Source organism: Urocampus carinirostris, chromosome 1, assembly GCF_059441175.1.
Source record: "Urocampus carinirostris isolate Australia breed hairy pipefish chromosome 1, RoL_Ucar_1.0, whole genome shotgun sequence".
Classification (NCBI taxonomy): Eukaryota; Metazoa; Chordata; class Actinopteri; order Syngnathiformes; family Syngnathidae; genus Urocampus; species Urocampus carinirostris.
Window position 1 is genome coordinate 4,381,514 of NC_142349.1, and position 25,158 is coordinate 4,406,671.

The following is a 25,158-nucleotide window of genomic DNA, read 5'->3' on the forward strand; positions in this document are numbered from 1 at the left end:
GAAAACATGCAAACTTTTTCCTCGGAGGGGCGTCAAGTCAAGTCACATTTATTTATACAGCCCCTAATTACAAAAATGTCTCACCACCATTACCTGATCTTAAACCAACATGCGGGCAAGGAAAAACTCAAAACCTCGGCGTGAGGGAAAAAGAAACCTTGAGAAGGGGCCTCACAAGTGGTAATCCCCCTTCCAGGATGACCAGGGTCGAATAGATTAGTGACAGAAAATGACAGCATTTAGTGCTGTTAAAATAATAAGAAGCACTGCTTGACAGACAGACAGAAACACAAAAATAAAAAGAGAGACTCCTTTTTTCACAGGAAGTAAAAGAGAGTATTTTTTTTCCACAGAGAGAAAGACAATGAGAGAGCAAAAAGCAGGAAAAAAATAGAAGGTGAGTTAAAGAGAGAAGGAGAGAGACAGAAGGAGGAGAAAGAAAATGAAAGCAAGAAAATGAGAGGGAACTAACAAGTCATGTTTATTTGCATAGCCCTTAATCACAAGGAAGAAAGAATAAAAGGGAGAAGGAATGAAATAAAGAAAGGGAGAAAGAATGATTGAAAGAAAGGAAAAGACTGAGTGAGAATAAGAGTAAAAGTAAAGAAACAAACAGGGAAATAGAGAGAGGGAAAAAGAAAGAAAAAGAAAGAAAGTACTACTAAATAAAGAGAGCAAAAGAAAGAATGGAAAGAAATAAGCTGCTTCTGTGGTACAGAGCCACTGAAGAGAACAGAGTTGTCAAAAGGGACGAAAAACACCGAAGATAGAAGCAGACAATTAAAACAATAAATCACAAAAAGTGCGAAATAACACGGAGCTGCTGGAAAGGCTGCAGCTCGCAGCCGCGCCTATGATGTCATACATCTTGGAATGGGCATTTTTAAATAAAGAAGAATGATTAAATATTTTTCCAAAATAGAATACCAATTATTTCGATTAACAGCTTAAAAAACAATAATCAAAAACAAATTACAATTACAATCAAGCTCACAAAATAGTCATAACGTGCTCAGTTCATGCATGTATTGTTTAATTGCAGAATAAATGCATTTTTTGGTCCAGATTCTTAAACATAATATAGAGACACAAACCAGATGAACTAGAACAATCCAATCTGCAATTAAGGATAGATGTATAACAATACAGTAGAGTGATTTGCATAGTTCATCCTTGAACAGAGACTTCACATTTAGTATTCTTTATAGTATTAGTAAAATCACATAATCAAAAGTTAGAAGAATGAGTTTGAAGAAGAAAAACACTTATTTGAATAGTGAGTCACACATTTTAGTGGTGTAAAATATCTTATCAATATTGATAAGTCTTAAAATCCAGCCAAGGTCCATTTATCTTTGTCTTTCTCTTCAGCAGATCGGATTAATTGGCACACCCCTCTTGGGTTGATATGGTGTTGTCCTATTGACCATCTTGATGCAGTCTATGATTGGGCAGACGCTCAGGCATAGAGTACATCCGGTACAGCTGTCAGTTACGAATGGAAGATGGGTTTCGGGGTCGAACGTTATGGCCTGTGAAGACATTAGGTAAAATTGCATCGAGGCTTCAGTACTTCATCACTGCATCATGCAGGGCCATTGCTAGCCATTTGGGTGCCTTAAGCACAAATGACACTGTCAACAAACATGAGAATTAAATAAGTATTTTTTTTTGTTTCTTTTGGATTAATAAGACAAGGACGTTTTAATTTGTTGTCCTAGTAAAATATTGTTTAAACATTCTTTTTATGAGATTTGTGATAATAATCTATCCATCCATCCATTATCTGCACCGCTTATCCTCAGTAGTTTCGTGGAGCTGCTGGAGCCCAACCCAGCTCTCTTCGGGCAGTGGGCAGCGGACACCCTGAACTGGTTGCCAGCCAGTTACATTTAGTGCTGTTAAAATAATATTTTACAAATACAACAAATTAATTCATACTTTCACCGACAGTCTGACACTAACAGTGAAAGCACACCTCCTAGTGACACTTTTCACTATCTGCCCAACACTATCATCCACTACGTCAGTTTGAGCGATTTATTTAAAAAATGTGATTACCAAACTGTTTGGTCTATTTTTTCTTTTCTTTTTTAACAATTTTGTTGTATTCTGGTGTTTTACTTTGTGATAAATTTTCGATTAAACCACAGTCAAACTCAGTTTTGTTCCTGGTGCTTTTATGTAATTTATTTTAATTCGCACACTTGTTATGGTATTAAAGGCGATCACGTGAAACTCGCATTTGACGGGCCAGTGCGCTAGAGCGGTCGCACCTAATAGGCCAGTGCGCCGTATGAGCCGACAAAAAAATAATTCGAACCAAGGAGAGTGCACCCTTTAAAACAGTGCGACAAATGGGTGTGGAAATATGGTACAATAATGAGCTTTTTTATTTTAACATTGACTACCAGCAAGCAACGCATGAGCTACATCTCGTTTCTTCTTGTTTTTTCTTTTCTCCGCTCCAGACTCTTGTTGCCGTTTCGAGGCCATGTTCGCAAAGGTGTTCACCGAATTGCGAATGAGGCATAATGAAACATACCACTGGGAGAGGAGGTGGGCACCGTGAGACTGAATATAGGCCGGGGCTCAAAGCAGATTCACCGCCTTTTTCCTCAGGGAATTTGGTGTATGCTGCTTTTGTATTGTTTAACCTTATTAGCGCATATTATTAACACTTTTAACACTTTACACTTTTTTTCATGACCCTGATTTCTTTTGATTTCTTTTGATGCCCTACGCAGTGCGCCTAATGTGCATGTGAGGGGCTACGGCCCTGGCATCATGCTCCCAATTCAAAAACAAATTTACACTACCATTCAAAAGTTTGGGGTCGCCCAGAGAGAGATGTGTTTTCCATGAAAACACACTTTTATTTATCAAATGAGATGCAAAACAAAAGTGATATTGAGAAGATTAGAAATTGTGATTTTTATTTGAAAAATATATATATATGCTTCAAACTTTGCTTCCGTTAAAGTATGCTTCATTTGCAGCAATTACACTACAAGATTGCAGACTTTTGCCATTCTAGCTGTCAATTTATTGAGGTAATTTGGAGAAATTCACCCCACACTTCCAGAAGATGGATTGGCTTGTGTTGTGGTAAATACACTTGCATTTGTAGAATAGATTTGCATACATGTAGAAATTTAGAAAGACTTGCTTACAGTAGTGGGAAAAGGTCGGGTAGACATCCTTGAAGATACTCTTGGCAGACATTAAGTTTCCTTGAAGATAGTGTGCAAGGGACGGGACGCTCTGTACTTGATACGTGATACAGGACCGCCTTTTGGGGTGTACTCAATCGAAGCCTAATCGTCACTACCAGCTTTAAATACATTGTCATGTTCCTAGCTCTGTGAGATCTTCATTGACGCATCAATAAAGTGACATCTCCCTCCGAACGAGGCTGGCTCCTGTCCATCCTTATCCACATATGAGAAGACTTTTCTCTCGATTATCGAACCTCCAATTTCTCCAACATTTAAATGCAAATGCAAGTGTATTTACCACAACACTTGATGTGCACTTCTTGTGTACCAAGTGGTCTAGCTGCTCCCACAACAGCTCAACATGGTGGAGACCTAGTGACTGCAATGACCACTTAATTACAGACAGATTAACTACTGCCACCTTTTCCCCTAAATAGTTCTTGCATAATTTTGAAGTGTGCTTTTGGCTCATTGTCAAGTGGTTAGATGGATCCAGTCAAGCGCTGTCCAAAAGGATTGGCACGGCGTTGCAAACTTGAGTGATAGCTTTCCTTATTCAAAGTCCCTTAGACTTTGCACGAATCCCCTACTTAACCAGAACCAAAGCAACCCCTGACCATATCATCCCCTCCACCAGAGGTCACAATTGAAGTCAGGCACCCTTCCAGCATCTTTTCAGTTTTTCTGCTCACAAATGTTCTTCTGTGTGACCAGAAAACCTCAAACTTCCCCAATCTCTGTCCCATGTCTGTGTTCTATTGCCCAATTTAATATCTTCCTTTTGTTGGCCAGTCTCAGACATGGCTTTTTCTTTGCCACTCTGCTTTAAAGGCCTGTGTCTCGGACTCACCTTTTAACTGTAAATGTTAAAACTGATGTTTTGCGTGTACTATTTCACAAAGCTTCTTGAGATCTATTTTTCAAACTAGAGACTTAAATGCACTTGTCTTCTTGCTTGGTTGTGCTGCAGGACTTCCCACTTTAGAGCCTGTTTGTGCCGTTCTCGGAAGGGATTAGTACACACCATTGAAGGACGTCTTTAGTTTCTTTGAAGTTTCTCACATGGAATAACCCTCATTTCTTAAAAGATGAATAGACTGTCGAGTTTAACATGAAAGTTTTCATTTTATGTCCATTATGCAAGTTTAATCAGACACAAATTTGATGCTCCAGATATTCGATTAGTTCAAAGGAACCTCAGTTTTATCGTTTCTCGAGCCAGCTAAACTTTTTTTCAGCTCTGCTAACATCTTATTACGCAATTAGCAAACACAATGTACTATTAGAACATTGGAGTGCTTGTAGTCGGAATTTGGGCTTAATATACCTATTGCATTTAAAAACAGACATTGGCAGTTTAATAGTTATTTACCAGGTTAACAATGTGAGGGGTGTATTTCTAATTAGTTTGTCATTATCATTGAAAAAAAGGTGCATTTCCTTCAAAAATAAGGAACTTTCTAAGGGACCCCAAATTTTGAATGGTCGTGTTTGTGTGCCAACAGCCAAAAAATTAGAGTATGTTTGACCTTGAATGACGAAGCAAGCACCAAAGTACAAGTTGTGCTCTTCATGAGCACAAATATTTACCTGATAGCCAGAGTCGTTGCAGGTCATGTAACATTTACCACAATTGATACACATTTCCTCGTCTATTAGAGCCTGGACCTAAAAATCAGGACAAATAAATTATAGTAAGTCCGGCGATTTCCATGAAATAATATAAACAATTTTTTTTACACCGTGACTAACGTAAGCGAGGAAAACATCGAGCAATACCTGTTCCATGTTGTTGAGCTCTTGATAGGCTCCAATGTGACGCAACGCTCTAGCTATCACATCCTGTAAACAAGAGTCAAATAATAAACACACATAAAGACCACACATTTACGCAAAGGATTCATTAAGTTTTGCTTTGTTAGACAACAGATTAGATACAGCATGTGTGAGTATGTGCGTTGCACCTTGACAGCTGGAACTGTTTTTTTCGGTGTGTTCATTTTGTTATCGTTGGCCTTGGTCATATCTTCACTGCCAGCAGCTTTAAGTTGTTTCTTGTATTTTGCAATAGCTTCTGTCCTCTTGTGTAGATATGGTCCAAAGCTGGGAAGACTCTACGTATGGACAGGCAAACTGTTTCAAAGGTTTATTATGACAGTTACTTAATCGCAAATCCACTTGGTTCATCCTCGTCAGATGACGCCACTTTGGCATTTTGAAAACAACAGTTTTATTGCTCAGGATTGAGGTAACAAACAATAATAGATTCATTTTTTCTGTAGTAAAGCCATGATTGGTCATGACCTGATCAACTGTGAGGTATTTTTCAGTTAAAACTGGTAAGTGGAAATGTCCTTTGCAAAGGACAAAGACAGGAGGATTTTGCTGCTCAACTCAATTAGAGTTAACAAAATATTATTCAGACTGCCATATTTGGATTAAGGTGGGTCTGGGTATCTACTACATGATATAGTAAAAAAAAAACAAGGCGCACCGAATCATAAAGCGCACCAGATTATAAAGCACACCCTGAAAAAAAAAATCTATTGTGAGATTTTTAGAGCCACCGTGTTTATTTGCATAACATATAATGGAGCAACAATTAATGAGTTGATAAGTATCACTGATTAAAATGACATCTGAAAATGCATTCGAGCATATCTCATTCTCACACTATTTTTACTCATGGTGCCCAAAAGACTGATTTGCATAGTGTATTGTGCGTCAATTACTTCTAGGTTTAGTATGTATATGTACGTAAAGGAGCTTGTATAGTATTTTGTTTAAAGCCTTCTGTTTTTCGTTTCTGTCTTTCGCAGAGCTATTGAGTGGACAGACTGTTACCTATCAGTGTTTTTTGCACCATGAGTAAAAATGATGTTATGATGAGATAAGCACTAATTCCTTTTTGTATGTCATCCGTACCAATCTATTGGAAAATATTAAAGCCCTCGCCACCACGACCTGGGCCGGATCCTGTTGCATACTATGTATCGTGATTTGGTCCAGCGATGATTCATGATTGACCAAACATTGCTTGACTACTTCTAGAACACTGAAGTACAGTGTAACACTCTGTGAAGTAACTCACACATTTAAATGCTGTAAGCATTTCCAATCTTATCCACTGTATCCTGTTATATATAAGGCACACTGGGCTTCAAGCGCACTTTCAAATCTCCGGCCAATTTAGGATTTGAGGGTTTACTTCAGAACATACTGTAAATGCAATAAAAAAGTTATTGGATTAACATTCCCTTGGACACTTTAACTTTTAACAAATTCAAGTGCGAAGATTTGGCATGGACAAAGGTCACATGTCCCCAGAAATATCGAGCAATCGTTGTTTTGTCTCCACCAATGTTCCCTCTAATTTTTCACGGGTCTGAGCGTTCACACAAAGTCGGTGAGCAACGCTTGAAACAACAGTGAGCAACAGCAATCCCAAGTGTGGTAAGCCACCAGCAGCTCCCGTGTTATTTTCGATTGTTCTCGATTGTTCTCAGCTCAGGGATGCTGCTGGAAATGTGAATTTCCCTTCGGGGATGAACAAAGTATCTATCTATCTATCTATCTATCTATCTATCTATCTATCTATCTATCTGTCTATCTATCTATCTATCTATCTAATCTATTATCAAACATGTCCAAAACTTGACATCAAGTTACATTTTGCTGAGTTTCCGGCAATGCAAAACATTTTTTCACTTTTGAATGAATTGACTAATGTATTATTGCAAACGTTGTACGGCCTAAGAACGTCATTTGTTTTCACAACAATTCTTTCACAAGATTTCCATTTCTTTTTTTTTCCTGGTATCTTTTGTCGCATAATACTAACATTTTGGGGGGCTTATTTAGTCGGTTGCACGATACAGAACTGTATTTAATCACATTTTTTAGTGGAAGTACAATGTTGGCAGCAAGATTGACTTGGTATAATTGGAAATTATTTGAATGCAAAACAGACTTTTTCTTTTTTCCCTGTTTTTTTCAATTTTTTTAAATTCCTTTGAAAAAAATCTCATTGTGATTATTTTTTCCTAGCTGTTACTTTTTTCTTTTTGTTCTCTATTTACTTTTTTTTCCTTTGTTTGTTTCTTTCCTTTTTTCTGGCTTTTTTTCTGAATTTTTCCTTCTTTTTTCTCTTCCTTTTGTTTCTTTTTTTCTCAGCTTTTCACTACTGAATGAAAACATTTTGATATTTTTTTCTTTTTTTGTTCTATTTTCCCCCCTTCCTTTAAGTCATTTTGTGCACAATTTTACACTATAATTGTTCGTGTAGGGATCAAAGAAGCAAAAACAACCTGAATAGCCGTTTGGGACCCAAAAGAGCAGGTTCTTTTTAGTGAGCAGAGCCGAAGAAGCCGGTTCTCAAAAAACTACTGACTTTACTCAACTTCGTTCTGCTTCGACATTGACATCAAAATACCGCATTTAGAACACATCGTCAGGGAAACCTGTGTATTTTTACCTTCATGCACTGTAACTTTGACTTAATTTGCTTCTTAATTAGCGATTTCAAGCCCTGATTTTTGTGAGCTGGCTAGATTTTCTTGTGCGCGGAAAAGCTCTGGGTAGTGTGCAATTGCGCACACACGCAGCTTAGAGGGAACATTGCGCTGATAGATTTTCTTGTGCGCTGAGAATGTGCGGGCAGTGCGCGATTGCGCACGCGCACAGCTTAGAGGGAACATTGGTCCCCACAATATCATGTGATCGCTTAAAAATATTATTAAAAAAAGATCGATCGATCACCGAGCAGTTAAATTGCATTCCCTGCTGAGGCATTGACCCATTGGAGGAACGTGATTGATGATTGGCTATGCCATTCTCCTATTTCACGTGAGAATTTGGTTATGACTTTGTCCACAGCAACGCAAAGACCAAACCTGTATACATTCTTGATCAAATTGACTATACCTGTCCAACTAGATCTTCAAGTCTGGGAATGGGTTTTCCTTTCTGATGCCTTTCTGTTGGAGGAGACTGTCCATCCCAGTCATTCATGTCAAGGCTCTTCAAGTACAACAACGTCTTCAACCCTAGGAGTACGCAGAATGTTCACAACAATGCATCCAAATTAAACCTGTCTAGATAAAGCAGGACAAAATACAGAACGCTAATTCCATACCCACACAGTAGTCCTCAATCAAAGTGAAGTCTTGGTTCTGAACAGCACTGCATACCTGTGCAATAGAATTCACAGTATTATAATATTTGTTTTTCTAACCTAATGTAATGCAAAATATGCTAGATTGTAGTCAACTTACAAGTCAAGTACATTTTTTTAAAGTTAAAATGACTTTTTTGAGAAAATAGCACATAAGCACAAATTATTTTTTTCCATAGTGGTGTTACCTGTAGCACTGAGGCTCCGGCATGAAGGAACTGCAACCCAGTTTCTGCTGAGTCAATTCCACCAGTGGCTAAAATTGGAAAGCCTGGAAGTGCTCTGGCGATTGCAGATACAGCTCTGAGCGCAATTGGTCTAATGGCATTACCTGTACAAGTGAGAGCACAAATATGTGTCCTTGTGCTCTAATCATTGTAGTAATGTACTGTATGCTTGCATGTAAATCAAATTACGGCGATCAAAATGAAAACTCAGTGTTTGCATTTATGATAGATCAAATTAAAATAAGCATACCTGTCAACTAATATGGTTTCCCCCGTATTCCGTACCTTTTTTGATCCTTACAAATTGTGTATGCTGCATACCAATTTTTGTATGGGACTGATCTTGTGTTGCCTATTTCGGCTCTAAAATAATGGAAATACAGGATGGTAGTCTTCCTGCTGGGCATTTCTGCCTGACGGGCCTTCTCCGGCGCCTTTGGAATGCTTGTGTGCCCTGAACACTCGGGCCTGACTGGGTCATCAGCTGGGGACCACTGGTCATTGATGTTTCGGTCCTTTAACCCCAGGACATCTCCCGGTGGCGGAGCGATGGCTGGGAAGTCTCCATGCCAACCCCACTGAAGCCATAGGTGTTACTTGAAGGCCCCCAGTTCCTGTCATTCCTCCGCAGCCACAGCCAGTAGCTGCCCTTTTCTGACAGCTCTTTAGTTGCTCTCCGGTTGCCTGCTCCTGTGCATCCAAGGTCTCTGAGCAAGCGGGAGGTTGAGGAGCCCACAAAACCCCTGCACCCCACCTCCACTGGGCATACCGTTGTTTTTCAGCCCGCCTCCCTGCATTCGGCTGCCAGGACTTCATACTTCGCCCGTTTCCTCTCGTATACTGCCTCTATTCCCTCCTCCCAAGGGACAGTGAGCTCAACCAGGAGGACCGCCTTGCTGGCTACAGATCACAGGACAATGTCTGGCCGCAATGATGTTTCTGCGATCTCCCTGGGGAACTGCAACTGCCTTTTGAGGTCAACTTTTATTCTCCATTCGCTGGCGGGCGAGATGAGCCTTCCGGAGTGTAGCGGGCGAGGGGCATTGGTGTTTTTGCAAACGCCAGCCCTTGCAAACTGGATGAGGTGATTTGATGGAGGAGCTGGCTAACTTCTGTCTGCAACCTTCGACTACCCTGCCAGCTTCTTTAGGACGCCATCGTGTCGCCACCTGCAGCGGCCTTGGGAAAGTGCCATCTTGCAGCTTGAGAGGATATGCTGAAGGCTCGCATTGATGGTACTACAGAGGGGGCAGATCGCATCAGTGCCGAACCACAGATGTAGATTTTGGGGGCAGGGTAGTGTGTTGCCCGGATCAGAAAGCTGAGCCTGGCTTGAGGGATCTTCCACAGGTCGCGCCACGACAAAGGCCTGTCCATGACCCCTTCCCAAGTTGTCCAGATGCCCTGTCTGCTCTGGGAAATTGCTTTGATGGTATGGTGTTCCTGCTCAGTCCTTATCACTTCTGTCACCACCATCTCTTTCCTCTCCCACCTGGAAGCCTTTGACCAAAAGAGGGGCACGTCGCTCCAACCAAGGCCTGCTCGCCCTACTTGGACCCTGCCGACCACTTTGCGATGTTTTAACCTGCTGATTGCCTGGTCAACCTCTTCTTCTGCCTTCCACCTTCTTCCTGTTTGAACTTTTGTGCCCGCTGATCTAACAAGATGATCAGAGGACTCTCTCAACTCCAAAACCATCTGGGCCTTCTTCCTCTTATATCCCAGGCTGATGGAATGCAGCGGCAGTTGGAGTATGTTCCGACCAAAGAGGCCCACGTCTGAGAGGCATCTTGGCAGCCCCAGCCACTTCCAAATATAAGAGTTTGCCAGCCTATCCAGCTTGCTTTCCAGTGAGGAAGGGACCTCACTCACCTTCAAATGCCACATCAGCTGATGGTATAGTATGTGCTGGTAACACCATACATTGTATTTGCCTGGGAGCTGGCTCTGATTGATCCTGGATAGGCCTTCCGCAAGCTGTTTCTTCACAGCCTTTGCCGCCTGCTTGTCTGAGAGGTCTGCTGTGTAGGAGCGCCCTAGGCTACGGATGGGTTGTTTTAATAGTAGTGGGATCTGCTCTCCTCCTGCATTGAAGATGGTACAGTCTTCCCTGATACCTTTCCTTACGGACAGGCTTCGGGACTTAGATGGCTTGATCGGAGGACTCTCTCAATAATACAGATCGTATCGGTCACTGGTAGTAGAGGACAATGTCATTGTAGATTGTTAATATTGTCGCTTTATTCTTCATAGTCTGTCTTGCTGTGAGTAAATAGGCGTCACATTGTGTTTGTAAGGTTTATTTTTGCTCAATAAGGAGAATTGCAATCATTAATAAGAGGAGTAAATTGCTGAGGTTGACAGGTATGAATAGGTTTTACAGTATGACTGCAATTTAGAGTCAGATTTAATAGAGTAAGGATAAGTGAAACTCCTTTAGAGACACAATTACTTTGTTTAAACTCTAAAATTATTTCTGCTCTTACACTTGGACTAGAGAGATTATCATGCCCACCACATTGCCAAACTTTAGTTGCCAATCACAATATCTTCTATATGCTGGTTAACCCACAATTACTGTAACATGGCATTTCATTCAATTTCACATATGCAAAATCTGAATTAACCAAAAAAATCAACTTAAAAAAAAAAAGGCACAGGGACAGATCATTTTTCCACTAGCTATCACTTTAGGACAGCGGTGTCAAACTTGCAGCCCATGTGCCATTTTCAGCCCTCAAGACAATAGTTTGGGCCGCCTCATAATATGCTACTTCCATGCAAAAATAATTAAGCAGTGCTCAAAATTTACACGCTTATGTCTGAAATGTACGTCTTCCTTGCATTATGATCAACTAGCTAATTTCTGGTATCACCAACGACAGTGTCTATACATCACAGACTATAATTTGAACATTAGCTAACTTGATTAATCATTTTTTGCAAACTGATTGCAAAATATTTTTTTCAAATTGGAATGCGGAAGGAGGTGCTACCAGGGTATAGTTGAAGATTGTCACTGCTGTTGAACTGAAGCATAAGCGACATTGGGTGCATCTTACAAATAACCTTTGGGGAGTTTCTGATTTTGGGGAGTTTCCCATTGAGACCCTGGTTCCGGCAGCCCCCAAGTAAATTGGGTTTGAGACCCCTGGTTTAGGATGATATCAGAATTGCTCAAGACTGAGTGAACGACCAATGGCAGCTCAGAACCAAAAACAGTACAGTTGCTAAAATTAAATTTTTGGGGGGGTTGACTCTACCTTTTAAAATAACTGTAAACAAAAACATTAAGTGTTTATCATTGGACATTCAAACCATCTTTTTACCTGATACTCCACCATATGTGGTGCGTTTGCCAGCTCCAACACCTGGCCAGGGTGATCCATCTGCTTTCAGCCCCATCATACCTGAAACTGTGTTTGTTGCCGTCACACCATCTGCTCCACCTGAAACATGCATATTTCAAACAGATTCATGCATTTAGCCATATTCATAACGTTTGAGTCTTGGAGAATAAATGATGTATTCATATACAGTATTCTTCATTGAGGTTATTCACAAAGTACATTGGATGGCGAAAACCCAGTATATGCATACCTTCATGGGCAGCCCTGGCTATATCAACAATATTGGTCACATTTGGTGTCAATTTGGCAAAGAAGGGGATGGAAGAAGCCGCTCGTACCCAACGACAAATATTACGCACCAGGACTGGGTCCTAAAGTGTAAATGTAAACATGTGAAAGTGTAAATGACTTACAAAAAGGGACTTATAAGTTATAGTTACAGGAGAGACAGTGAGAGTACCTGCCCACACGCCAGACCCATGCCTCTTTCTCCCATCCCATGAGGACAAGATAAATTCAACTCTAAAGCATCAGCACCTGATTTCTAAAAACACACAATGTAAGTCCTATTTTCTTCATCCAAAATACACACCCTTAAAATGCTCTGCTTACCACAGCCATTTGAGCTAATTCAGTCCAGTCTTCCTGGTTGTAACCACACATGATGCTGGAAATCACAATCTAATTGATGGACAAACAGTTTGATTTTTCAAAATAGAATCCAGCAAAAATGGATGAAGGTAGATATGGAAAAGAAAAAAGTTGAATTCGAAACTTGCATTTTTGGGAAAGTCTTTTTTAAGTTCAGCAACTGAATGACACCAGTATGCTGCTGTCTTTTCACTGATCAGCTCAATGTTGAGGAAGGATCCCTGACCAGGTCCAAAAACATGACCGGAGGTGGTACCACGTACAATACGTGGAGAAACATTTGTAACCAGGTCCTGAAAAGACAGATGAACATTATCAGTATATCAACCCTAAAATCTATTTTACAGCAACACTAAAACATATATTTATCGTTGACAGATTTGTGGTGCTGTATTAGGTATACGCTTTTAGAAAGTTTTTTATCTTTTTATCACCCACGAGCAAAGCAAGGGTGGCGATCATGTGTTATGTACATATGTATGTATGTTTGTATGTCTGTATGTGTGTCTGTCCACACAATAAAAGGTGAAGGAGATTATATATGACCACCGTCTTTTACAGGCAGTTTGGTAGGTTACCCTGGATGTGAAAAATGCCCATAAAGCTGATTCAGCACTTTTGGTTTTGATGACTGAACATTTTTTTCCAGAAAGAAATTCCACTAACACAGACCAAATTACATTGAATATCTTTAAGTTTCGCATTCTCATGTGCCAATGACATTGCCAAAAAGGCAAATGCCACCCAAAAATGGTTTTGCGTCACAACACAGAATATGCTTTAATGGTGTCCATTCTAGTTTCTTTGCTGTTTTTGTGTGTTTTTAAACTATAATTATTATTCAATTCACTGAGGTCATCTATATTACTTGGGGAAAAATTGCACCGTTAACCCATGGGCCAAAAGTCCACATTTCTTTGTAATACTCATTTGGAAAAAAACACGAGCTGAAATTTCCCACATTTGTGTAAGATGCGCTAACATCCAAAATGGAACCAAGCTGTGCTTTCAAAACTGTAGCAGTATGGAGCAAGGTTTTCTTTTACACAATATGGCAACTTAAGTCAAGTAAAGTCACATTTTTTAATATAGCCCTTAATCACAAAAATGTCTCGAAGGACTTACAATTCTTGTAGCAAAGACGACAAATATATACATTTTGATGTATTTTGAAAACTGATGTGTAAAATGCTAATAAATCAGTTTATCACAATTAACAGTTAAAAAGGGTATTGATTTATCAAATTTACACTCTGGTGCACTACTGCCACATATTGCATGCAAAATCTAACACTGTCAAGCAAAAATCTATTTACCTTATCTAATCCAAATGTTTTGGTTAAAGCAAATCCCCAGCCTTGTTCGAAAGCTCTTCGGATCATGGCTGCGCTAGTTGTGGGAGGGGCAGATGCCAGGCCGAATGGGTTGGGAAACTTTATTCCACAAACCTCTACACTGATGTCCACCTGATCAATGGCACTGTAAAACAGTGGCATCTTTGGAACTACATCGATTGTTTCACCATAGAGGGACTGGGGAAGGAAAAAGATGGACTTGTTAAAGCATTGCACTTACTCTGTTTTGTCAATAAGGATAATGCAATAATATAAAAAAAATGAGAATAAAAGCAACTATAGATTTGAAACCATATGCAATCATTGTGAGCAATTTGGTGAAAACTTTATTTTAGGTGATACTAACAACCAAGCTACACATCTTTAACCACAAATCAATGATTTCTGAGGAAGCAACAAATACCACCTGTATGTATCTATGAATATGCCATGACGCCTGTTTGCCATCGTTCACCGATTCCACCGTGGTGTTTGCCAGTCCAGCAATGTCTCCTCCTGCAAATGCCCAAGGCTCACTGGTTTGCATGGTTTCTGTGTTGACCTCAGGAGTGCCCCAACGGCTCAGCCTGACTGGTGACAATGCCTCGCTCACTAAGCAGAGAATAAACATTCAAAAAAATACAAATAAAAGTGTGATTAGAAAAATAAAATAAAAGTCCTCATAAATGATTTGGTATGTAGTAAGAAAATTGTGAATCGTGTTTCAAAAGCAGTAGAGGAGGAATGAGCACCAGGCTTCTGGCCTTCTAACTTCAGAGTTGCCTTTGATCAATTTTTGATATTCAGCAGATTTCAGTTTTAATTGTAATTACAGTGTTCACTTGTAGATGGTAGAAATTACTTCAAATCATTACGAACAACCAAATATCCAAAAACTGATATTTTGCTGGTAAATTAGGAAAGAGGTACATTTTTCACTGTATTTAAAAACAATCCCCCCTGCCTAATTTGGGTTGCTGTCAACCGTAAACTTTTTCAATATAATAAGGATCCTCCACACAGAAATCAAAAGTATACAATCATTTGTTTTGGTCTTTTCAAAAATGGATTCTGACTCCCCAATAATCACCCTAAACATGGATATATTCACTGTTTAATAATGTCACATATCGTGCCCAAATCAGCTACACAACAGCTGTGAAAAATTACCTCAGGATATTTTAATATGAACTTTATCACCCTATTCTGAAATGTATTTCAATACTGTAATCCTTTGTTTTTATGTGGTCAATGGGGACCAGAACACCCCGCGATATGTGAAAATCTGCAAAGTAACCACCCCCTTTTTAACACGTGCTCTGCATTTATAGTCCAATGTGGATAATAAATTGCAGCCTAACAGTGCTGATCATTTTAGCCAAAAAAAAACGTAAAAAAGAGGCGCTACGCATGACACATATTTGCTCTCTCGGCTTTCACTCTCGGCAATTGTGAACTGGGAATAATGGATCATGGACAACAGTGCAATTCATTTTACACGAGCCACTTCAGTGGTCTGTACTGAAAAAAGCACTCTGGATGCCTCCACTCTAAGCAATAGTTGACTGGGGATAATGGATCGTGGCCACAACTGTGCATTGTTTGTAGGCGAGCCAGAACACCACGCCTCTTGACAAAATGCCTTATGCCGGTCCCCACTCGCAGCAAAATGGGTTTGGGGATAAAGGATAGTAGTATATTTTAGGCAGAAAAAAACCCAACACCCCACACAATTTTCCTCTCTCTGCCCCAACTCTCAGCAATAGTCGACCAGGGATATTGGATCGCGGCTACATAGTGCACGTAATTTTAAGCAGGCCACAATGACATCACTGGTCCCAAAAAAAAACCAAACATGTGCACTGTGATTATGCATCCAGTAGACAGGTAGCAAAGCTTGACATTTTGTTTTATCTTTTTAAACTTGAATGAATATTCCTAAGTATGAAGCTTGAAATAGCGACAGTTTACAGTATTACAAAATGTTACAGATACTCTTCTACCCATTCGTTCAACAAAAGCAGTTACATGCACACCAGTTTTCTTTATTTTAAAATTGTATTTCGTGATACATTTTATTAGGAATACAGTATTACAAAGCCCCCAGTAGCACCGATGAAAAATGGTGGTGCCCCTTTATTGCTTCTGTTGTCCAACTCTTAGCTAAAGTTGATTACCTGCAGGCTCACTGAGCATGGAACCAAATGCACTAATGATGTAATCTGCCTTCAAGCGCACAATTTGGTCCTCATCTTCCAACCAAGTTCCATCTTCGGCTTGTTCGGTGCGACAAAACTGTAATCCGGCAATGCGCCCATTCTTCATGATGACCTCTCGGGGAGAGAGGAAGGGGAGGAACTCACACTGCTCTTCCTTTGCCAATTCCATCTGACTCCAAAAAAAGACATTCATTTTTTATTTATGCCTATTTAGTCTTCCAAGCAAGACCATACCTCCTCAGGAACAGCCCTAATGTTGGTGAATCCTTTTCTGAAACAGACAAAGACTTTTCTGGCTCCACAACGGAGGGCAGAAGTTGCACAGTCGAAGGCAGTGTCGCCGGCGCCCAGGACGATGACTACCCCTTGTAATTCAGGGAGGGAGGAACGACACTGGCACATCCCTGAAGGAAGAGAAACTGCAAGATGGGACAATAGTCGGAACAGACGATCCTGTACAAGTGTGCATAAAGTCCACACCTTTCTTGCTTGCTGTGGCCACCATGGGCAGAAAATCTTTGGAAGTGAAAAAGCCTTGATCCATGGACAAACCCTGAAAGATTTTTGCTCTGTTGGCCTGAGGAAGACCTATACACACAATAAGTCTGTTTTAGAATTGATCCAGGTAGTTCTTAAAATATACACTTAAGTATGGTATCTGGAATATCTGAAGAATTGCAGTGAGATTATCATATGTATTCAACACATTATCCCTCTTTTTCTTCCATCACTTGACAGTGATGTCAGTTTTAAGACGTTAAAAACATCCATAACTTTGGACGTTTTAAATAATGTTTCTGGAATTTGGGAGGAATCTGTAGCACCAATAGAAAACCCAAACTGGATTGTGAGGCAGGTTCAAACTAATACTGTGTCAATTTAAAAAAAATTCTCCTGTATTTTATTCGTTTTTTAATGATTTCAAATTCTGTACAGGTTTTTTTAAATTTAAGAAATACGTTTAAAAAAATAGTTTTTTGTTAGACTGATCTCATCTTGCCCATTTCGGCTTTAATCCGAAACATTTTGGTCACTGGTAGTAGATTACAACGTCATCACAGATTTCTCAACTTGTTGCGGTACACTAGCAAATATTCCCCTGAATCAAGCGTTAGTTTGATAAATAAAATAAACTTGGTTATACTTCTTTTTTAAATTCTCACATAGTCGATCTTGCTCTGAGTAGATAGTAGTTGTGTTGTGTTTGTTTGCTTAATGAGGGGAATTGCAATTATTAATAAGGGGAGCAGTTGGCTGAGGATGAAAGGTATGTAAACCATTCAAATACACTTTTTCTAATCTGAGAAAAACTTGTATTTTTAACCTCAAATATCACACCTGTGGAAATAAAATTATTCTTTGTAAGTTCTTATTTTAATCCTGACTTAAAACAAAATGTAAATATTCTCTGTAAAGCACTATACAATCAACGTTGGTTTGTTTCAGATGTTTTTCTTTACAATTGATTGTCACTCACTCACCAATTCCAATGAAGATTGCCTTAAATCCATCTTTTTTTAGAGAAGTCAGATTCATTCCATTCTCACCTAAACCTTTCCCACACACCACCTGAAACATAATGCAACACCTCTTTAGGAAGCAAAATAACATTCTAATTTCTGAACCTACCAAATGCTTATGAACAAAGTGCCCCGAAAAAAAGGTTCCTACCTTGACTCCTAGGTCCTTCATCAAATCTATTTCAAACTGGACAACCTCATAAGGAAGACGAAACTGAGGAATTTCTGCTGTGCTGCATAAAAGCAAAATGGCGATGTGTTTTTTGAGTGGGTAAGCATGATTTTCTTATACAGTACGTATATTTTTATCTTAATATATATTCAAAGACCAATATGATGAATGATGATACCTCAGCCCTCCGGTGTATTGCTGTTTCTCAAATATTGTGATGTTATCATATCCGAGGCGGCCAAGAAAAGAGGCACAGCTAATAGAAGCCGGGCCACAGCCAATAAGTGCGATGGCAGCATGGTAAGACTGCGGCATCTCATCACGAGGCGGTAGGTCAGGATTTCGGATTTGAGGGATGCCCATTTTACTAAAAACCTGTGAAGGTACACACAGGTCAAATACCAAACCCATCATTTTCTTCTGTACTACTAGGGGCAATTGCAGAAAAATCTACAGTACTCTGAAATGATCTGTGTATCCTACAAAAAAAAAACCTAGTGAGCATACAAACAAACTGTTTAGTTTAAGTAAGTGGAAAATGGTAAAGGCAAAACTGACAATTAATGAACAGGAGGATTTAAAAAGACTATGTCATTTACAATCCAATAAATCAAACATAATGGCCTTAATCATTTCACTAACAATTAGATACATTGAGAAGTTAATTAAGTAATTTATGATTCAAAGTAACCTTATGTCATTTTCATAGTAGTATTGATATTTAAAACTGCATCCAGAAGTTATCACATCTCCCTAACCCAAACATGGTAACAATATCTGCATTGGGGAAAATTAGGGATGTTACTGTATTTTCCAAGACATATATCGTAGTGGATTATGCACATCACAAGTAATCGTTAAATTTTAGAAATATTCAGCAAAAAATAATAATAATAACAGAAGAAACCCCAAGTGTCAAAAAGCTATGATTTTAATCATATTTACTACATATTTTGTAAAGGCATACCAGGAATATTGGATCGCGGCTCCCTAGTGCACGTAACTGAATGACCGTTTGTTGCAATATAAGCTATCTTAATATTAAAATTGATGTATGTTTATGTTGATGATTTTGCGTTTGTTGTACCTCGGTCGCAAACTGCTGCAATCCTCCGATGTTAATGGGGCCTTCCTCGGAGGCATACAAGTTGCAACCCCCAACACACAGCTCTGAAGTGGGACAGACCATTCCACAGGTCAGACCAAGAGGATTGTCAGACAGGATGGCACGAGCTGCTCCATAGTAGTTCTGGCAAGCACAAAAAGATGAACAGTAAAAAATTGCGCTCGCATGCAAACTTTTGATGTTTGCCCTCTGAAAAAATCTTTAAATACATTACACAAAGTTAATAACTGGTTTTGAATTTTTAGAAAAAATATTTAAATCCCTTCAAGTTGTTTGTCTTCAGTCACGGAAAATAGGGAATAGTTATTTTCGCTGTTTTTTTATAGAATCATGGAATTGTATTGTTTTGATAATACCGACAGCACACTAGTGTGTCGTGACAGCTTGTCTTGTTTGTTGCAGGAAATTGTCCAATTTCATCTCTGTAAAAGAGCATGCCATTGTTAAGTATGTTTTCTTTCTTCCGTTGATCAGCCAGGTAAATGTAACATTAATCCATATTGGTAGGTGGCAACAGATGACCAATTGTTTTTCTTTTAGATCATGAAGCAGTACAGGTAAATATATTTGATACCTTACTTTTTTTTTAAGAAGCTGTTTACGGTTAAACAAAAAGGTTAGAATGACAGATAATTTTTGCTCATTTTAAGTATTTTTTAAGAAAATATTTTTCTAGAAAAAAAACATAGAAATATAAAAAAAATACAGCAAAATTATTGACCAAAATTAATCTGTATTACCCCTTTAGCCACAGTGGCCCAAAATAATAAGAAAAACTTTAAACCATCAATTTAGGTAACAGATTTTTGACTAAGAGCTATATTTGTATGTCCAGTGCAGCAGAGAGTGTGATTGGTGTAATACCTTATTAGATATGCTGGTAATAAATGACTTGATGTCCAAGTTAGTGGGACAGCTCTTCTGACATGGAGCATCCACACATTTGAGACATCTAAACACAGAATCAAGGCAGCTTACAGTCTCTATTACCTGCTAAAATGGTTGGTAAGTTAAAATGTTTGTTTTCAAATCAACTACAATACCATTCAAAAGTTTGGGGTCACCCAGACAATTTTGTGTTTTCCATTTCAAAGTCACATTTTTATTTACTGAACGAGTTGTTCCTTTACCCAAATAGATATCTCCCTTTTGTTGGCCAATCTTAGATATGGCTTTTACTTTGCCATCCTGCCTCTCAGGCCAGCATCTCGGAGTTGCCTCTTCACTGTAGATGTTGACACAGGTGTTTTGCGGGTAGTATTTAAGAAAGCTGCTAGTAGTGGACGTATAAGGGGTCTATTTCTTATAATAAAGACTCTAATGTACTTGTACTCTCGCTTGGTTGGTCCTACCATTTCTCTTACTACCCTGGTTAGGGCCTGTTTGTGCTGTTCTTTGAATGTAATAGTGCACACCTCTGTAGGATATCTTCAGTTTCTTGGCAATTTCTCGCATAGAATAGCCTTTATTTCTAAGAACAAGAATATACTCTTGAGTTCCACAGAAAAGTTCTCTTTTTCTGAAAGTTTAATCACACCCACAAATGAGATTCTCCAGATACAGGACTAAGGTTAGTTTTATATGGTTTCTAATTAGCTAAACTGTTTCTCAGCTGTGCTTACATAACCCCAAAATGGTTTACTAATCATCTATTAGCCTTCTAAGAGAATTAGAAAACACAAAGTTCTATTAGAACATTGGAGTGCTGGTCAATGGAAATGGGCTTCATGTAGATATTGCATTAAAAACCTAACATTTGCAGATAAAATGGTCATTTACTAATTTTTAAAATCAATGATTTTCATGTTATCTTCAAAAATAAGGACATATAAGGACGTCAAACATTTGAACGGTAGTGTATTTGACATTTGATGGAAAAAAAAAACCAACACCTAAATGTCAGATTCATCATTGTCATTGCGGCAAAATTAGGACTTATTTTATTCTCACCTTAGAGCCTCTCGAAGAGCACCACGTTCGCTTAGTGTTGTGTGTTTTATATCATCAAAGTTGTTCTCTAACTTAACACAGGACTACAAAAAAACAAAATTAGAGAGAATTTAAATTAAGGGATTTAGATTCATTTGGTAAAAAAAAATAACATACATCACAGCCCCTTTGGGGATTTCTCTTCCAGTGCTTCTTTTCTTTCTTCTTGTTGGCTGTGGACATGATCTGAGAATGTGTCTTAACCCTTGGATTCAGAGCCAGGATGCTCTAAAAAGTATACAAAAACAATATTTATTCTCAACACATTGGGAAACTCTTAATCATGTTTAATTTGACATTCACACACTTGGATTTATCATCATTGTAATGTCACCCAGAGTGCCTAAAAATGTAGATGTCACGTTTGACCCTACTATGTCGTTTTAGTTATGCGTTAAGATTATTCTTGGAAGAGTTTTTTTCCATCCTTGCAACATTGCAAATATTCGCCATATGCTGTCCCAGTCTGTTGCTGAGATTATAATTCATGCGTTTGTTACCTCCTGTCTTGATTACTGTAATGTACTACTTGCCGGTCTCCTGATGTTTAGCATCACAGGTTTGTAGCAGGTACAAACCTATGATGCTAAACATATGTGAGTTTAGGGTTTTGTTGGTAACACTCTATTTGGCATGGACTTGCCTCCTTATATCTTTCTGATTTATTTGCCCCAATGGTCCTGCTCCGAGCCTTTCGCCTGAAAAATGCTGGTCTACTAGTTATCCCAAGAGCCAAGAAGTAATCCTCAGGTTTGAGAGCATTCTTCATTCCAATTCTGTGGAATGCTCAGCCCTCTGAGATACCATCTGCAACCTCAGTATAAGTGTTTAAATCGATGCTTAAGACACACTTATATTTTATAGCTTATGAACACTTCATACTCAGGTTTTCCTGCCCAAGACACACTTATATTTTATAGCTTATGAACACCTCATACTCTTGTTTTCTTGTCCTTGAGGGAGACAAATGAGCTTGGTTATTGCACAGTGCATGCATTTTTAGCCATCCCACAGGCACTTAGACATGATGTACTCCATCATCTTGAACCTGCTGGATTGGTCAAGAATTTGGGGCCGGAAGCTGTCAACTGGGCATTCTGTTATTACGTATATTTAATGTTGAAGATGTCTGTTGATGCCCTTGCAACGTCCATTGTAGCTTGGTCATCCTGGATCGGGGATTGCCTCATGTGTGGCCCCTTCTCAAGGTTTCTTCATTTTCATCATCCTGAGGTTTTGGAGTTTTTCCCTTTGCCCCCGTGTAGGTTTCAGATCAGGGGATGTTGTAATAGTGGTCTGTGCAACCCTGCAACCCTTTGAGACATTGTGGGCTATACCAATAAACATGACTTGACTTTGAAACACGTAGTCTTGGACCAACCCCATTTCCTCCTTTCCGTTATTCATCATAGACTATTTGTTGTTGCATTGTATCTTTTCAAACATACCTGTTATCTCCCTTTATGGCATTATAGAACATTCTGAGAAGTTTACTTGTTTGAATGGTTGGGGTCAAGCAGATAAGATACTGGAGGCCTGTTAGGTCATTGCACTGAGGATTTGTGACCAGTTATACGAACATGTTAGAAAAAAAAGAGTCATCATAAGGTCACAACAATAACATGCTGCTTTACAAAGTTTCCCCAGTTGAAAGTTAACGTATAGTTTTGATTCACTTATTTTTATGGAATTACCGTAAATTCCGGACTAGAGCGCACCTGATTATAAGCCGCACCCACTACATTTCGGGAGGAAAACCGATTTTGTACATACACAAGCCGCACCTGTATATTAGCCGCATGCAGCCACATTGAAAAAACGCAATTCAAACACGAAATTAAACAATACCCGATAAAGTCCAAAAAACACAGCTGGCAAAATGAAACAGAAAATGATACCGGTACTTAAAATTTATTGCAGACCTGCAGAGTCCGAGTGCCCGTTGAAAGTAATCGAAGAAAAAAAGTGTATATTTCCAAAGGTAAGGGTGGGAAAAAAATATATCCACTATTGTCGGCCGCGTCAACAAACACGTCTCACCTTTACTCCACTTCCCGTCAGCCCGCGTTTACCCCGCCCTTTCTTTCTCATTTGCTCGTACAAAACATATCAGAATAAGTTTCTAAAATAAATACATTACAAAAATATACAGTTGCAAATACATATTATACAGTACATGGTTACACATATTTACAAAGAAAGATGGTACACCTAGAGAGTTTTCAAAGCTTTAATAGTAATATTATAACTTTCATCCCAAACCGTGCCTGTGAAGGGTAGCAAAACGTTACTAGCAACACGCTCTCAACACAGTAAACAGATCTAATTTAATTTGGGCACAAGTTAAGAAGTTGCAGTCTAAATCTTACCTTTTGTACTCGGCGGCCATTAGAAAAATTACATAAATTGGCCGCATCACTGAATGAGCCGCAGGGTTGAAAGTTTGGGAAAAAAGTAGCGGCTTATAGTCCGGAATTTTCGGTAATGTCCTTTTAGTCTTAATTTATTCGTAGATATCAATCTAGTGAAAAGGACTTATACAGAGAAACAGGAAAATTGCAAGGAAGCACTTTAACTTGTTTTTATCAAGTCAAGTCAAGTCATGTTTATTTGTATAGCCCTTAATCACAAAGAGTCTCAAAGGGCTGCACAGATCAAAGACTATTGCAAACTACAGACCATTATGACACCATCCCCTCATCTAAAACCTACATGAGGGCAAATAATACACATATTATCAACATAAAATATAGGTTATTCATATGCTATAGAGAAGTTTGTTTTAAGCTTAGATTTAAACATTTCCATTGAGGTTGCCGATCGAATCTCAGGGGGAAGAGCATTCCACAGCACCGAGAGATATACGTTTTACTTCAACTCAATCAAACATGGCTATAGTTACTGATAAATCAATTTGTTTTCAAAGATGCCAAATATTTTCATATTCTGTGTTGCCATTTCTGTTTCCTCAAGTCTAGTATCCACCAGTGTTCCTTGCCCTTGTGTTAAGCAATAAGTTCCCTTAGCCGTTTGAGATGTGCTGGATTTGGTTGTTGCGATGTTAGTAAGTTTGTATTTCATTCCCCGTTTTACGTGTCATCCGCTGCTCCACTTCATGTCTGTCTCACGGTTTTGTTCCAGTGGTCTTCTTTCGATACTTATTTTCTATACTTTGTCCCTTTTTTCAGTCAAATAAACGAAATTTTTATGTCTATCCTCTCTTTCCTTGGGCCTACCTCATTGCGATTAGGGCTGGCCATGTACAATCACTGAATCGATCCACTTCTTCACATTTAGTGTTAACAGCTTGTGGTAACAAATCAGACTTGGAGGACAAACAAATCCTTTGAAATCACGCAGAAATAGAAATATATATATATATATATATATATAAAACATGTTTGTCTTTGAAGATAACTTTCTTCACAAAAATACAAGGAGATATCCAATCAATGTCATCTACAGAAAAAGATTCAGCAACTAATTTAGAATTTCTTTCTGTCCAATGCATATCTAAAAATGTTAATAAGAGCAGTAGTCCCTTTAGTTGTACAGTAACCTGTGAAGCTCTATCTTTATGTCTACAAACAAAACACACATTTTTAGAATCTCCTTTTGATGAGATTGAATCTTATTAGAATAATACATTTACAAGGAAAATAACACTATTATTAACATTTTGACTGATAGCCTTGCACAATACAATAACTAGACAATAAACGCAGGCATTTTTCTCATGCTCATGCTTAGAACACCTGTTGTTTTGTCTCTTTTACTAGGCTTTTACTTGACAATTGTTTTGGATAAAATAACAGACAAACAAAACCACATTCAATTACCTCAATATCTGGAAGATCTTTACTTAGCATGACTCCTCTTTTGTCACCTGTCAGCAGCACCAAGGATTTCCTGTAGTTTCAAAAGCTTCAGGAAGAATCTGTAGATTGTAGATCTCCCAAATTCTTAAGAGCCTTCTGTTTGACAAATGTGTTGTTTCTCCAGTAAACATGGCAATTTGGACTAATGGGTGGAGCTCATGGGCTTCCAATACATACCTTCAGAAAGGCTCAAAGTTTATCAGTGCTGACCAGTGGTCAGATTCAAGTGCACATTGCGCCTAAACTCTGGAAAGATTAAACAATAACCATTGCAGTATGGTCAGTTCCAAACTCCACCTCC

General features: G+C 38.8%; 2 protein-coding genes across 3 annotated transcripts; both read right to left on the reverse strand.

The window, feature by feature from the left end:
* Window positions 1–1,012: 1,012 nt before the first annotated feature.
* dpydb (dihydropyrimidine dehydrogenase b) lies at window positions 1,013–25,131 on the reverse strand. 2 transcript variants are annotated; one of them, XM_088343886.1, is made up of 26 exons: window positions 25,035–25,131; window positions 24,819–24,953; window positions 21,097–21,207; window positions 20,941–21,023; window positions 19,855–19,942; window positions 18,952–19,113; window positions 18,043–18,239; window positions 17,844–17,925; window positions 17,654–17,741; window positions 16,653–16,760; window positions 16,407–16,576; window positions 16,131–16,341; window positions 14,381–14,565; window positions 13,936–14,151; window positions 12,748–12,912; window positions 12,581–12,649; window positions 12,429–12,512; window positions 12,219–12,339; window positions 11,948–12,067; window positions 8,580–8,722; window positions 8,353–8,407; window positions 8,142–8,263; window positions 5,183–5,332; window positions 4,998–5,060; window positions 4,809–4,886; window positions 1,013–1,532 (listed from the first exon to the last, which is right to left on the reverse strand). In XM_088343886.1, the coding sequence occupies exons 2-26, from the start codon at window positions 24,846–24,848 to the stop codon at window positions 1,368–1,370; spliced, it is 3,066 nt and encodes a 1,021-aa protein (XP_088200012.1). In that variant the 5' UTR covers window positions 24,849–24,953; window positions 25,035–25,131; the 3' UTR covers window positions 1,013–1,367. The 2 variants fall into 2 exon arrangements, with proteins under 2 accessions (XP_088200012.1, XP_088199935.1); XM_088343809.1 differs by lacking the exon at window positions 25,035–25,131 and having other exon boundaries at window positions 24,819–25,027.
* Window positions 8,783–11,666, reverse strand: LOC148373301 (uncharacterized). The gene is made up of 2 exons (XM_088352622.1): window positions 11,615–11,666; window positions 8,783–10,786 (listed from the first exon to the last, which is right to left on the reverse strand). The coding sequence occupies exons 1-2, from the start codon at window positions 11,664–11,666 to the stop codon at window positions 9,765–9,767; spliced, it is 1,074 nt and encodes a 357-aa protein (XP_088208748.1). The 3' UTR covers window positions 8,783–9,764.
* Window positions 25,132–25,158: the final 27 nt, after the last annotated feature.

Coding starts and splice junctions, on each gene's coding strand:
- LOC148373301 (XM_088352622.1), bottom strand. CDS start 11,666: ATGTCGCTTATGCTTCAGTTCAACAGCAGTGACAATCTTCAACTATAC. Junction 10,787..11,614: donor CAATCTTCAACTATACCCTG/GTAGCACCTCCT, acceptor TGTATTATTGAG/AGAGTCCTCCGATCAAGCCA.
- dpydb (XM_088343886.1), bottom strand. CDS start 24,848: ATGCTAAGTAAAGATCTTCCAGATATTGAG. Junction 16,342..16,406: donor TTAGGGCTGTTCCTGAGGAG/GTATGGTCTTGC, acceptor TTTTGGAGTCAG/ATGGAATTGGCAAAGGAAGA. Junction 12,068..12,218: donor AGCCAGGGCTGCCCATGAAG/GTATGCATATAC, acceptor TGCATGTTTCAG/GTGGAGCAGATGGTGTGACG.